The sequence below is a fragment of the Colletotrichum siamense genome, assembly GCF_013390195.1.
Source record: "Colletotrichum siamense strain Cg363 chromosome Unknown KSG_Cg363_contig05, whole genome shotgun sequence".
NCBI classification, from domain to species: Eukaryota; Fungi; Ascomycota; class Sordariomycetes; order Glomerellales; family Glomerellaceae; genus Colletotrichum; species Colletotrichum siamense.
This window is the reverse complement of record NW_023501018.1, coordinates 386,997-402,184: the sequence shown is the minus strand read 5'-3', so window position 1 is coordinate 402,184 and position 15,188 is coordinate 386,997. Positions and strand designations below refer to the sequence as shown.

General features: G+C 51.9%; 3 protein-coding genes across 3 annotated transcripts; 2 read left to right on the top strand and 1 right to left on the bottom strand.

Moving 5' to 3' along the window:
- Positions 1–369: 369 nt before the first annotated feature.
- On the bottom strand, positions 370–1,565 carry mp1-3 (Cell wall mannoprotein 1; the record flags this gene model as incomplete). Its single annotated transcript, XM_036639610.1, has 3 exons — positions 370–788; positions 913–1,294; positions 1,419–1,565. 3 exons carry the CDS (start codon positions 1,563–1,565, stop codon positions 370–372), a joined length of 948 nt encoding a protein of 315 aa, XP_036494233.1.
- A 2,697-nt stretch (positions 1,566–4,262) lies between these two features.
- On the top strand, positions 4,263–5,626 carry fsa4-2 (Methyltransferase fsa4; the record flags this gene model as incomplete). The annotated part of the gene is made up of 4 exons (XM_036639609.1): positions 4,263–4,554; positions 4,611–4,737; positions 4,797–5,260; positions 5,325–5,626. 4 exons carry the CDS (start codon positions 4,263–4,265, stop codon positions 5,624–5,626), a joined length of 1,185 nt encoding a protein of 394 aa, XP_036494232.1.
- A 4,331-nt stretch (positions 5,627–9,957) lies between these two features.
- On the top strand, positions 9,958–10,538 carry CGCS363_v007759 (uncharacterized protein; the record flags this gene model as incomplete). Its single annotated transcript, XM_036639608.1, has 2 exons — positions 9,958–10,313; positions 10,373–10,538. The coding sequence occupies 2 exons, from the start codon at positions 9,958–9,960 to the stop codon at positions 10,536–10,538; spliced, it is 522 nt and encodes a 173-aa protein (XP_036494824.1).
- Between the last annotated feature and the right edge of the window lie 4,650 nt (positions 10,539–15,188).

The window sequence follows — 15,188 nt, the reverse complement described above, 5'->3', positions numbered from 1 at the left end:
CGGCGACTTTTGGGTGGTATGCGGGACTAAATCTGAAAATCTGGGGTAGTACCTTGGCTCACATCTACAGGGCTGTGAAGGATCTACGAAACTTGACTGCGAGGCCGATCGCGCCGGGCCTCGTAAGATCACCCGCTAGTAACGTTTCACTACTGCCCACCCCCTCATGATGAGAAGATGATGTAGCTTCAACACATGCTTTCTCAGGTTGACAGGTTGAGAACAGCTAGAGAGTGGTAGTGGAAGTAGAGTAGACAACAAAATTCACGCTAGACGCTGTACGAGAACAGACAGAATAGTAATGAAAGATCCAACAATGATGATTTGCTACAGGCTAACTAAGCTGCAAGGAGTATCCCGGTCTGTACTTTATTCTTCATCCTCCAATGCCGCGTCTTCTGAGAAATCCACCACGTTCGCCTTAGTCGCGCCGGTTCCCGTCGCACCACCTCCGAGTCCACCGAGAAGAGCACCGAGTCCACCAAGTCCACCAGCACCACCTGCACCGGCCGCTCCTCCAGCTCCAGCTCCACCAGTAAGTCCTCCAAGGAGAGCACCAATACCGCCAGCACCAGCAGCACCGTTAGCACCACCACCGCCGAGGAGACCTCCGAGCAGACCCTCGAGGCCCCCGGCGGGAGCAGCGGGGGCGGCAGCTGGGGCCTTGGGAGCGGCAGGGGCAGCGGCGGGTGTCTTGGGAGTAGCTGGGGCAGCAGCAGGCGCCTTAGAGGCAGCGGGAGCAGAAGCAGGGGGGGCAGCACCAGGCTTGCTAGGAGTTGCGGGAGTTGCTGGAAAGTATTGGAGACATTCGTTAGTATTCGATTATACGGTTCTCTTCGGAAGGACGAGCGAGCGGACGGGGGGGAGAGCGAGGGGACGCGGCGCGCGACGTAGGGGGGGTGGTTTACGCACCACCGCCGTAGGCCTGGATGCCCTTGTCGATAGCGGCGGTGATCTGGTCGATAGACTGTTGAGCGATGCCCTGGCCGATGGCGGGAACCTTGGAGACGATAGCCTGGCCGAGACCAGCGGAGGCCTGCTTCTGAGCGGTGAGTTGCTGAGCGACAACCTGGGAGATACCGAGTTGGTCGAAGGTGGCCTTCTTCGCGATCAAGTCATCAACGGTCGTCGTGGCGGTGCTGGTGAGGTCGGTAGCGAGCTGCTGGAGTCCGAGGGCCTCCTGCAGCTGCAGGGCCTGGGCGCCCTGGATGTCGGTCTGAGCCTTCGTCAGAGCAGACTGGACATCTGTGGCGGCGGTCTGGACGGCAGCGACGGTGCTGGCGTCGTTGGCAGCCTGCAGGTTGCTCGTGTTAGTCTGACTGATCTGAGCTTTACCAGGAGCGGGCGCGTGGGAAATTGAGCCAAACGGCTGCTTTTGATCCCGCACCTGCATATGCCCGACGTTGGGATGCACGTACCTTCACAGCGGTATCAAGCTTCTGGAGAGATTGTTGAACAGATGTGACAGCGCCCTGAATCGTCGCGAGTTGGCGCTTCTCGTTCGTGGTCGGGAGGGCAAAGGCCGTGCCGATGAGGGTGAAGATGAGGGTCTTGGTCAGCTGCATTTTGATTCACTATCCAGAGTGATTCTGCTAATACGGTAAGAGGTATTGGATTAGGGAATAAGAAAAAGAACCTTCAAGGTGAATCTCCAACCCGGGAGTATATATGTGAGAGCGTTGAATGTGTCTGTGCCGACAAAGTTTGTTTGGTGATGAGCCTTTTTCATCTCCGATTGATCGCGGGAACTATCAGCATAATATACAAACCGGATGGATGCGCGCTGACCTCATGGGCCACAGGCATGCTCATCTCGTGAGTTCACCTCGGCAGCAAACCACCCTCCTCGATCGAGGCGACGGGGGATGCTGGATGCCAGGCGAACCAGGATGGACACAGCCCCTCCGAAGTCTGAGACGAAAGAAACCATCGAGTGTGGATATTATTATCGCACCTTAGCAGAAGGCAGAGGCAAAGAACGAGCAACGCGCTGTTTTCGGGCGTCTCAAGTGGTTCGACAGACCTCCCTTGTTTGGTGAGCCAGGGGGAGGGCACGGAGGACGTGCCACGTTAGGCCGGTCTCGACAAGTCAGTTGGTGTTCTTGGCCTAGCCGTTGAGAGTTGAGGGGAGCAGCAATAGCTTCCATGGCGTCTCCACGGGGGCCGTTTGACGAATTGAGAATTGCGCCATGTCGGAGGGCCCATCGTGCAGACAGAGTTGGTGTGTGTGAATTTGCGTTGTGTCGTTTGGTGTGGGGGCAGCCAACACAAGAGCAGAATAGTCAGTCGTGCGCGCTTCTTGGTCCAAGTTCAGATGAAACGAAACTCGACCGTGTCGTCTCAGAAGGTCGAGTGCAACTACCCTTTACGAGATCGGCAAGGAGTGCCATGCCCGAGCGGCAACGCTTATTACGGACGTTGTGAGACGGTATTGGGAGAAATTCGTCGGACGGCCCAGGAATGCCCAACGGGTATTGGTGGCAACGTGGGAGAGAGCAGGGTTGAGGCTCTCATGGGTTTGCCAGTTTCGGCTCTCCGCACTAACGACATCGAGTCAGAGAGTCAAGGAGCCTCAAGCGCGACGACATCTGTCATTCGCCCAACGTTTTTGCATGGATTCGTCGACGACACCGACACATGGCACGCCAGATGACCCAAGCCCAGAGCCCTCAGCCCAGCTATCCACACGCGTCAGTGGAGGCAATGCGTATGGATTGCCTTAATAGGAAGTGAGGGGGAGAAAACCTTCGCCAGGAGGGTGCCCGTCGGTTAGCCGGGAATGGCCCCAAAACAGGTTCAAACGGGGTCGCCATCTGGATCGCCGCATGGGTTACGCAGGAGTCCTGGCTTAGCTTCATCACGGCTGGCGGCTCACGGCTCACGGCTCTACTCCACGACAGCACTAGATTTAACCTTAGTGTTCTAGATGCCGCTCACAACCGCGCCAAGATGGGGCCATCGAAGTAACCTCCCGATCCCCCGCGAATAGAAAAAAAGGGTCCCTAGCTAGAAGCCTGTTTGTGTTGGTCTTGACCGGCGATTATAGTCTGGGGGGATACGCGGCATCGTCTTGGCTGTTTATGGAGAGAGGCGGCGATGATGTCGTATGGCGTAGTAGTCCGGTATGGCATATTGGAACCAACATCCAGCCAAGCTGAATGACACGGATGATCGGCTGGCAGCCACATCTGGCGACGCAGGGCCCTTCGGTTCATCGCCCAAACATCCAACACGGAACGGGGAGAGAAGGATAGCCGGATCACCAGACAAGCGGCTGCCAAGACTTGCGACGTGTTGGCCTAATCGGTTCCTGTCACCCAGGCCCTGTCAAGACGGGCGCCACGCATAACTTGGACCACGTCGCTGAGTTCCCTTTACCCTCCGCCTTCCTAGTTTGGCAATCCATGAGTCAACTCGAGGGCGGATAGTGACAGAACGAGGTTTTGCAAATGGGCAAACGCGGTTTGGTGTCAAGTTGCAGAGTCGCGGAGCTACGGCCATTCCGTTCGCCTGGCGTCGCTGCACAGAAGGCGGGATTTGTTCGAGAAGGAATCTGTCTGACACTTCCTGTTGCCGTGGTGCCGTTCTCAGGCCCTTTCCACCCCTTCTTTCAGCTCTTACGTTTAACAGCAGAGTTGCCGATGCGAGTGCGATTATTCGCTGATTCGGTGCGGCAGCAAGACAGAAAGATGGGATGACGACTGACTAACTAGCCTTCCCATAAGGCGGACCAGTCCGCGGAATGCGATTCGCCTGTCAGTTGAATGGAGCCTGGGTGGCTGGGGCGCCTGATCGACTCGAGAGTCTGGCATTTTGTGGATATTTGGAAGATCCTTCCTTCGGCCCTTTCGGGTTTCGGCCGGTGCCAGTTGTTTCTCGCATTTCACTTTATTTGACAGCGCATTCCATGTCAAAAGACCGAGAAGGATCGGCCCCGCTACGGCCGGCCGCCGGCGGCGTTATCAGTGAAATGCGGGGCTGTCTCTCGGGCGGCCCGGATTCGGTCCTGTAAGTCCGTCAGTAAACTCGGGAAATCCGCTCGGTGATTTCGTGCAGCAGCGGCGAGACAGAAGCTAGAAGCCAAAAGAGGCCTGTTTTGAGAGAGGTTAAATAGCACAATACCAAGCTTTATTTCCACGCCCGGAAAAGAAGAATAACTACCGCCGCCGCCTGCTATCAGCATCTCTTGTTCGATATTACATGATCACTATTCTTTGTAGTAGGACCTTCGGAATTCAAACAATCGTAATCGCCTAATCGCCATGGCAGCCTGTACTGAAACACTCACGGACCTGGTCTCCCAGCTCTCTGGCATCGCCACTTCGCCCGCCAGCGACGCGGAAAAGAATGCCGCCGCTGCCGGAATTGCCAAGCAGATACTCAAGACAGTCCGAACTCCCTACCCTGATTGGATGGAGAAGGCATTTGCGAATGTAGAGATCACGGCACTGCGGCTTTGCATTGATTGGGGCGTTTTTGCCGCCATCCCGGAACAGGGCACAATCTCGTTCTCGGAACTTGCCAAGCAAGTGAAATCAGAGACGTCGCTGATTCGTATGTTCTTGATGATTAAGCTGCTACCAGAGCTGGGCAATTGACACTTGCCTTAGGACGCATCTGTTGGGTTCCTATCGCGAGCGGCGTTTTGCGCCAGTATGGAACCGATCAAGTCGGGCACACGGCGCTCTCTCGCCAATATCTCCCAGGAAGCCCCGATGGCCTTCTGCTGTCCATGGTGTGAGTAACACTGCCCCGGCGACTATCTTCATCGGCTAACCATGTGCCTCTCACTTCAGTTTCGATGAGCACATGCTCCCAGCCTTGAAGCTGCCTGAATACTTCATCGAGTACGGTCGCCGCGAACCAGTTACCCGTCTCCACACGCCTCATGCGTACAGTCACGGCCAGCCCAACAGGGACATATGGGAGATCCAAAAGGAAAATCCCCAGCGCATGAAGCGATTTATGGCAGCGATGGATGTATTGCAAAAGTTCATCCCGTTGGTTGGCATGTACGACTTCAGCTGGGTCAAGTCAAAGCTTGCGGAAGACAAAGATCGCGTCATTCTCGTCGACGTTGGCGGCGGCAAAGGCCACGCCATCAAGGCTATTCTCAACGAGAACCCCTTCATTCCGGCAGAGCGTGTTGTCCTGGAGGATCGCGACGAGATCATCGAGGAGGTGGCCGCATTGACGGAGCCCGAGCTTAAGGGCGTCCAGCTTCAAGTGCATGATTTCCATAAGCCGCAGCCTGTCAAGGGTAAGTCATTGAGTTTCTAGAGATTTCCATCATTCCCGCTGCAGACATTAGTTGACTTATGCAGGCGCACTGATCTACTGGATTCGCCGATGCCTACATGACTACGGCGACGACGTCTGTGTGAAGATGCTCACGCAGCTCTCGGACGCCATGGCTTCGGACAGCAAAGTTCTCATTAGTGAGATGGTTATGTCGAATCCTCCGGATCCCCTGGCCGCTATGAACGACTTTGGCATGCTGGAGATTGGAGGAAAGGAACGGACCGCGGACGATTGGGCAGAGCTGGTCGCACGGGCAGGACTGAAGATGGAAGGAATTCATGGCTTGGACAAGAAGATGCAGGTTATTGAGTGCATCAAGGCATAAGTTGGCGTATGTCAGCACACTGGACGAATATTTCACACGAGGCTGGCGTCGGATTTGATAGAACTCAACTCTTCTTGAAAACTGTTTGCAATCTCCGAGCCATCCAGCGTCCAGCATCGGATAACCCGACTGTTTGGTTGCGCACATCGTGATGATTGACCATGGCGGATGCTTCCGATTGGCAGATTTGCAAAGAAAGCCATTTGAACATTTTGATCCAATCACTTCCACGAAGGTTGGCTTAGTTCACTAATCTCCCCGCAACATCAACAACGCGTGTCGCGGAGCGGTTCCGCAGGCGCGAAACCATCTTTTGAATCAACTAGCTTTCCAACCCCAGATTTACGTTTGCCCAAGGTTCAACCCCTGCAGGTCTCTGAGTGAAACATTCTTAAATAGTTGACAAAAGGTAGTTTTCTGCAGTACATGAAGACGAAACCGACACCAAAATGCCCGACCGGATTGTCCAATCAGTCTGAGCAAAAGATTGGATGATCCTGTCATCGTTATCGGTAAGTTTTAGGAGATTTAGCAAAGGATTTGAGAACTATAACCGGGCAGATAACAACGTTACGCAATGCTCAAACTTCCTCGTGGTAAAACGCACGGCTGATGGGAGGCGTGCGTCATCGTATTTCGGGCATGTCATTGGGTGTCTATACGTCTCATCTGCTAATGGCGAATTGCCTTTATCACCATGCCGACGGGCCAGAACTATGACAGCCTTGGCCAAGGCTGTTCTCAAACTGCGGATTTATCGCGGCCGAGATGCCCAATTGCCCGTAGCATCAGAACCTGTAAGTTGTAAGATATGTCAGATGGTTCAGAAACAACCGGATTGAACCCTGGTTGGTACTTGAGAGATATCTTAGCCCGATCCAGGCTGAGCGATCTTGTTTTGACATCTTTCAACGCACTTGTGATCTGCGTTGGAGTTGTGATAAGCTTTTTGTTGTCATAGCAGTCGAGACGTACGACTACAATCGCTAGTGGAGCGTGTGGTCAGTAGCAAGACATGATAGGATATCTTGTTTCTTATCGCTCTCATGAACAAACGTCAAGTAAGCATTTTGGTTTTGTGGGATCATTGTGCTCGACTTTAAACGTGATGTTCGAAAATCAAAGCAGTCAATCGAATGTCCTTGTATCGAATTCAAGCCGGAAACTTTGATGATTCGATTATTTGATGTGACACCTTGCGCAAGCTTCTTGATGAGTTGTACGTTCGCTCTACAATAATTGAGGCGACTTTATGTTTCAAAAGTCTCGAATTCCCATAAGAAATCTTTCTAATTCGGTGATACCATTTTAATTCGTGAAAAACTCGCTGGTCTTCAGACGTGTTTCTAGTATCACTGAGACTCGGGCTACTAAGTCCTATTCGAGAGACGTAGTCACATAGACTTGTAGAGATAGGCAATATTATCACTCTGTCTTGACTCTTACCACCCTGTGGCCGTTTCTCGCTATTAATCTAGATGTTATGCAGCAAGCTAAGGAGAGTCCGAAGTGTAGCCTCTTGAGGTTACTTCAGGGGGCATGAGGACCTCTGGGGGCACGTAGAAGGGATACGTCCCGGTAGTTGCGACAGCGTCGAAGGCCTGGTATGATTCATCTACACTCCAGCATCTCTGAATCTTCTTCCTCGGCTTGCGTTTGCACTGTTCCAAGGGCTACTATAATGCGATGCTGGCCCAGTACGTTCACTGGGTTCTGTAGCAGATGTGATTCATTTTTCAACTACCATAGCTGTCACCAATTCCGGAATTTTGGTCTTCGGAATGAACACTGTGCAGCATATGTTGCCTTCTTAATCAAACACACATGGCTGATAGCAGAGTTCTCTGATTTCAACATTACGCCATCATCTATTTCAAGGAATAAAAGTAGCCCCAGTTCTGCTGGGAAACCTGCACCATGTCGATTGAATCCGGAACACTCTTCTACATACTCCTAACAGCCCGGACTCTGAGTTACTTAGCATCCGGCCTATCTATTATATGAAAATTCATATAATCGCGAGTCCGATGTTGATCGTGTAGCTCTGTTTCCCATAGATCTTCAGTTATGGAATTCGCCTGTTCTCAGCATAGCTCCTCCCCAAGTTTGGAATTACCTTTACCGATGCAGCATCTGAGAAGTTGTAAGAGTGAAATTGATATTATCCAAGGACTTCTGCCTCTTTCTTTCAGGGCCAGCTCCCACAGTCTCGTCCGACAGACGCCACTCGGGCAAGCACATTGATGAGGTCGTTACCTAGTAAGTTACAGAAGATCTCGCAGTATCGCTAACTTAGGTACTTCCAAATCTTTCATGCCTTTCCCATTGGCAGACCGTTCATGGCAGTCCATACTTCTTTGCCTTACAGACTTGTGTTGACAACACAGTTGGCCCGCTTGAAGATGGCTGAGCGTATCATGACTGAAGTAATCAAATCGCGATACGGCACATCCCAGTCGAGGTGCAATACTCTGATTACCTGTCGTCTCAAGTTTTTGACACGGAGTTCTAGGCTTTCCAATGACAAATCGTTCCAGACACATTCCACCGAAGAAGGAATTCCAGTGAAGCGATCGACGGATAGGGCTGTGTGGCCAAGAATAAACCAGCCGCGCGATGCGGCATACCGGGTAACATCTGATATTCAATCAATGCAACTTCGGAACGCGGCTGGTAATCAGACGAATCCAATATCAGCAAACACTGCTCCGCTGTTTTGTCGCGCGGCAATGAAATATGATTTCGGCGGTTTCCCCATGTGTTTCCGCGATGCGGCTAGCATCCAACGATAGACTTTGCGCATTACGCACGATGAAGTTACCCGTTATGTATTCCAGACATCTCGAACCTGTCAAATGGAACTCAAAGCTTATTCAACGTGACTTCTCGGCAGACAATGGCCCGCTCTGAGATAGGAAAGACTGTCGGGTAGATGGTTCAAGAAGGCGCATATGCGCAACCTTCCCAGACCTCGTTTGAAACATCGAGCCCAGTCTTTCAATTGATATCTCGTCTTGGTATGGTAGATTGAGCATCATGAACGCGATGCTCAAAGTAGACGTTCACATCCTGCCGGCCCTGCCCCACGAAGGTAAGAACGGCGTCAGTCATTCGCAGCAACAGTAGAGGACGTTTAAGCTGAAGATGCTGGTCTGGGAACAACTATGGGGGACATTTTGAGTGTACCTTCTGGAGAAAAGTTATCTCGCGACAGGCTAGAATGTTTGCCGGCATGCGAAGCACAAATAATACACGCATGCAAAGGATTCATGTCCACAGAGCTTGACTTGGATCAATCTCTGAATTCGGTCTGTGTCTCCGAGCTGCTTTTTCTCCTTCAGCTTGAACGTTGGCTTTATCTTTATCGCTTGATACAGACACGTGCATGTTTCCCTTGGTCTCTGTGAAGTCATCTCGGACTTTCTAACTAATGTTCCAATCCGATCAAGTGCTGTCCAAAATCTCTGAAAGTGATTCTCAAAAGCCTGGTGACTGAGATAGGCGTTGCTTTCCGCGAAAGATAAGTAAGGTATTCGAATCGTGGATACTAGTCTGCTATTGGTGCAGTGTTTGGACTTGTCAAGGCCGGGTAGAAAATTCGCGGCACAACGCGATTATCTGTCTGAAAAATCAGTAAAAACAATATCCAAATCTCTGGCTAGTCTTTCGTTGCATCATCTCACGGTGCCTATCTCTGTGAAAGTTGGTAACCTGGAGTATCATCGTCAAGGCTTTCGGTACCGATGGCCGAGCTCGGTGGCATCATCCGATTTCCCCTCTCTCATGTTTACGTGATTCGAGCGTCGCATTGTCAATTGGCTGTCTATCATGCAGAGTTCCATGTCATGTTGTCGATGTTGAAGCGATATCGCAGCGTTCGCGATACCAAACGATGACGCCATCTGACAGCTGATAACGTGACGTTCCACCAGGATGGTGACAACCCCAAGCCGGACCTCTCACTGCAGGACAGATCAGGGCATTCGTAAAATCCCCAGACTATCACGACACACGAACGTCGAATAACAATGGAGGATCTGCGTAAGATCTCACTGTGCCTGACTGTCACCGCTTGTTCCTAGATTGGCTTGCATACGCTTTGATCTGGGGCTGACCAAGCACGCCATTACAAATCAGTATTTGATAATCACAGCCCTTCAACTTCCCCGCGATATAAAGATGGTCTGAAGTTCTGTCGAACCGTCATTGTTTCGGACGACTTCAGCGCATGCACATCATAAACCTTGACCATAAATAAAACCATCAGTCTAATCCCGAACCTTCCGACCTCTTCTCCTCCTTCATCATCAAATCCCCCCAATTAAGCAAAGATGGCCACTGTATCTGTCTACGACGCAACTATTCCCACCTTCACCAAGGGTCTCAAGACCTTTCAACACATTCTCACCAAGGCCGAGGAGCACGCCAAGGCCAATGGAGTCGACGTGAACACCTACGCCGAGGCTCGCATTATTGAAGACCAGCTTCCCCTCACCTTCCAGGTGCAGAATGCTACCAAGACTATCAAGACCAACATCGGTCGTCTGACCGGTGTTGAGCTGGAGCCGTTCGAGAACAAGGAGAAGACGTTTGCGGACTTGCACGCGCGCATCAAGGAGACGCTTGACTTGCTCAGCAAGGTCGACGCCGCCACTGTTAACGCCAAGGCTAGCTCCGAGGTTGAGTTGTGAGTAACCCTGCTGCGGAGGCATATCTGTAATCAGAAGACTGACATGATGTTACAAGGCCTATTTTCGGTGGAAAGACACTTAAGCTCACCGCAACCGAGGCGGCTTTGAGCCATGGCATTCCCAACTTCTTCTTCCACCTCAACGCTGGATATGCCATCTTGAGAGCGAAGGGTGTCCCGGTTGGCAAGGCGGACTACCTTGGTAGCTTTGTTCTTCCTTAAATGATAGGGATGAACCAAAATAAAAATCGATGATGAATGAATACATAAACTCGAATGGTTTGAAACGCTTGTGCATGTTCACGAAGTTGGCCAACTATATAAATCATAATAATGCGACACTCCTACGGTGATACGGACTGGCGTGCTTAAGGCTGCACCTCTCAACTGTGCAGGCTTGTTTGTCATGAGTGATTTGTTTCCACTCGAGCTGGAAACTTCCAACAGTTGTCTAAGGTGAGCACGGAGGGGTGGGGTGGGTATAAGTAGCACTGAGCCGGCCATCTTACTTGCGTATTAATAGATAGGCATCGTTCTTCGAGTGCTAGACTGCGGCAAGCACTGGCGCGAGACAGGAAAACGCAATAAATGGACAAAAAACAAAAGAGAAAGCACATCTTGTGATGCTCTTCGACCGACCTGGGACTCGAACCCAGAACCTTCAGCTGTGAAGACCTCCTGATGGAATAGGAGGCTGACGCGCTACCATTGCGCCAGCCGGCCAGCTGTTGCGACATCGGATCGTTATTCCAATTTCTGAGGGTCAACGGACGAGGTCCACCTCAGCATCGCGAGTTTGTTCCACCAGTGTTGTCCTCGTATTGTTAACTGTTGTGGGGTAACTACGAGGCTGCTGAGAAGTAGGAAGCAGGAAGCAGGAAAACAAAACTCAAAATGCGACACACAAAGAATAGGATAGTTAAAGTGGATGTAACTGACAGCACTGCTAAAGAAAGAGAGTTAAACCCAAGATCAGCTGAGTTGCGTTGGTGATGTCAGTGCCCCCGGACAAATGGCCGGGGTCCTCCGACTGAATTAGTGAATGCGAACATCACCTACTTGGGCCTTATCTAATTGAACTGCGATGCGCCGGACATGTAGATGATTCTTTCGCCCATTCGCTGCTCAGATGTCTTGCATTCGAAATCGATTGAAACGACGTCCACGGCTGGTATCTCGGACGAGTCTTCCCCTGAGCCGCAACTAGCTGGCCGCGTCGTCAGCCTTCATTAACAGACGCCGCTAAAAGCTAGAAAGGCTAGGGGCGCCTTAAGGCGCTATGGATGCACATGCCATGGGCACTGTCAGCACAGCGTCGCATGGCCCAAGACATCAAAAGCAGCGGCATTCCTCCTTATTTAACATGATTGCTGGCTTCTGCCCAATGTCTGCGAGTCATTAGGTTGCTTCCTCGGTGCTGGATTTCCTCAAGCGTGCAAGTAATCAAGGACGATGACCCGCTGATTGCGAAGAGCCCAGCCTGATTATTGACATCCGTACCACTGTTATCACCGACCACACCGAAAGGACACGGACACAGCCCGCGAGCCAGGCATTGCTACCGAGAATGTCACATCGGTCAAGCTAGATTCACCGGGGAGCCTCGGATCGGGATGATGGCATTCATGCCCGGCAATGAGGACGGACAATGATCGTTACTCCCAGCTCACCCACCCACGGCATTTGGACGGTGATTGCGAGATGATGCTCAACGCACTGATCCAACGAGATGAGCAACAATCAGTGCCGAACAACAGCAATTACAACGGATGCGCTACTGGAGCCTCGCGCAGGGTAGCCGTTAAATTGACGGGGTCGTTTTGTTATTTTGCCCGCGCTAAGCCCGTCAGAGGTAAAACTGTCTGTGCGCGCTGAGGTAAGCAGAACCGCTGCACTAACATGATTAACGTATTATCGCCTAACTTCAAAAACCTATAGAAAAACGAGGAAAAATCGCAAAAATAAAAGCTTAGCGGGTAGGTTACGAAGTTAGGGTTAGGAAGTTAGGTGTTATAGTTAGGGTTAGGCGTTAGGTTATTATTAGGGTAATGGGATCTGTTAATAGGTTTGTAGAGATGTTAAGAACACTGTTAATTTAACAAAACGACCCCGTCAATTTAACAGTATCCTCGCGCAGTGCCGTAACTTGCTTACGACCGCGGTTCTTCAGGATATCCCGGCATTCTCTTCAGTAACAATCAGGCACCAAACACTCACCAACCAGTTACCAACATGGGTGTACTGAACCAGCGGATAGAAGCAGCATTTCTGCACGTATTTAGCGCGATTACAACTTTACGGAGTTCGGTGTCCTCATTCTACCGCCGCATCCATCGCAGGGTGTGTCCATACGCATGTGAGAAATGACAGAGGGCAGCAGATGCGTCCCAAGAAGCAACCGCCGTATCCCATTGTAATATTTGCAACTCCGACTTCAACCAAGATCCGTCAAAATGACCAAGCAGGATTGGACAGTGGAGTTGGGCAACTGCAAGCAGGGCAAATAATGGAGCAACCCGTTTCGCCAGCAAGCGACTCTGTGCGAGATAAGCACCATGCTGCGTCTCGGCTCGCTGCCTGCGACCTTATTACTCTACTCAGTGGGAACATCTCCGCAGGTCCGCCATGGATCGTCGCTTTCGCGATTCAACGAGCACCCTGCCAACTCGTGATTGATTTACAATCGATGAAGCAGGAACCACATCTCCGTGTCTACACCGTCCAGAGTCGCCAATCCGCGATTGCTTCAGTTCATGTATCGCACGTGGGCCCAAGGGTCTTGGTTGAACCCCGTCCTGGGCAGCAGGAACAGACGCCATCACCAGTCCTGACTCCCACGTTCTGATCCGGGGAGCGACTCATTCACTTCACAATCACACAGCCATCACAGCACACTGCCCCTCACCTGCGGAGCCGTACCAGCTTGATTTGCAGTCACGTTTAGTTACCGGTGCGACATCTCAGGCTGTTTCAGATACTTTTGAACCAGAAAATCTGGTGATTTCAGAGTCATGTGCAAGAGGGGTTAAGCGATCCTATCCACGGAGGACTATCGCGAATTCGATTTCATGAGACCAAACACGGACATCATGGCCATCCCAGATTGTCAACGCTCGTCTGTTTGCCACAGTCCACACACCGTTCTCTTGGCAACTGAGCCGTTGAACCCTTAACGGTGCGGCCCGGATGCAGGATTCAGACGGTGTGTCGCTTTGACCTCCTTCGCCCGTTTTTCCTCGTGAGGCTTTTTGAGAGAGAGCAAGGACGGGCTTACATCGGAGCGCAATGTCCACCAGAAGAAGCTTGCCTCGCGAGATCTGGATGCTCATCCGACTCGCCCAATAGTTTGTATATCGTCATCCGGTGTGATTGGGCTTGCAGAGGATCAGTTCCCCGACGCCATGCAACTGTCACCATCTCATTATGATGGCCACGAGATGCCCTGTGCACACACGCTTGCAATCCGAGTGGGATGGATGGCATTGAACCGATGGAGATGAAGTGAGTGATATGGCAGCAAACAACAACGAACATGATGGCCGTGCACATGCCAGACATCATGTTCTTCGATAGGCGACAGAGTTCAATGGTAGGCGGGGTAATCGCACCCCTCCTTCACCAGGTGGTCTCGCCATGCTTTGTTCCATTAATGGACGATAATGTTGCCCCGAGAAGCAGATTGGGAACAGCAACACTATCTGCAGTAACGCAGGATTGGAGCATGACATTTTGACACCGGGGCCGTGCCCCTGTGCCAGCAGCAAAGAGGCGCATGTCATCACATCATGGCGTCCGGGCAGGCTTGAAGAACTGCCAATAAGTCCGCCGATCTCGAGCTGTGACGAGCGCCACTGATCCATCAGCGGGCAATGGGCCAAAGTTTATTCCCCATGCGACCGCTGTGGGCTGTCCTCAATGGGGAATAGTATCACCAAGGGTCCTGGGCAACTGGGCAAGATTATCAAGATTCTCGCTGAAGAATCTCTTCTCATTGCCCGAAGAAAACAGCGTTGGTGAAGATTGACCGTGTCCGGCCAGTCGTGCCGAGGACAAAGTGCTTTGCGCTCAGACCTTCGTCGTCCATTGCGTGCCCTGAATGAGAGTCATTCGATGGCATGACTTACAAGACCCTAGTCTCACACGCCAACAAGGTAACCCCCGACGCCAGTTTGGGAGGCTAGAACCACTGAACCAGCGCCAGTCCTGCCACTTGTTCGGCTTGAGTCGCCGAAGTTGCCCAGTTGAGCACCGCCAGCCAGTACCGTCGGAGGCGTTAGAATTCATAGCCGTCTGGACGTTGAAACTCGATGCGCCTTTCTCTCTCTCTCAAATACCTGCGAGTTCTGGGTCCGGTTAGACGAAGCCCCAGTCCAGAAACGACCCTCAGCCCGCTTGCAGTGCCGCATCGTGGAGCAACCCGCGCGCGTTTATCGTCTCCAGCAGTGAAAGTCCGCCGTCCGGCCCGTAGTGTTAGACGCTGTCTCTGTTTCACCCGATTCCGGCCACCAAAGTCTGTCCCCGGATCAGATGAACAATAGCGTCTTTGGAGGACCATCAGCCTTGTTTTTAATCCTCACCAAACTCTGCTATTAAGCAGCAGAGTGCCTACCGACCAGCCCATTTCCATTTGACTTCCCGCCAGCGGCGATCGTCGATACAGAATACGACCAGAGTCGCGCTCTTGGGACGTCCCTATGCGAGTCAGCTATGACCCTGAGAAAATCCCCGCGGTGCTCGTCAAGTCTCCTCATTTCACCGGGCCTCGGAATGGGCTTACCCCGGCCGCTCTCCAACGGCTAGCAGGGACGGTATGCAACTACTGACACCCGCGGGTCAAGGTCGTCACCATGTCTAGACGGCCATCATTGGGCT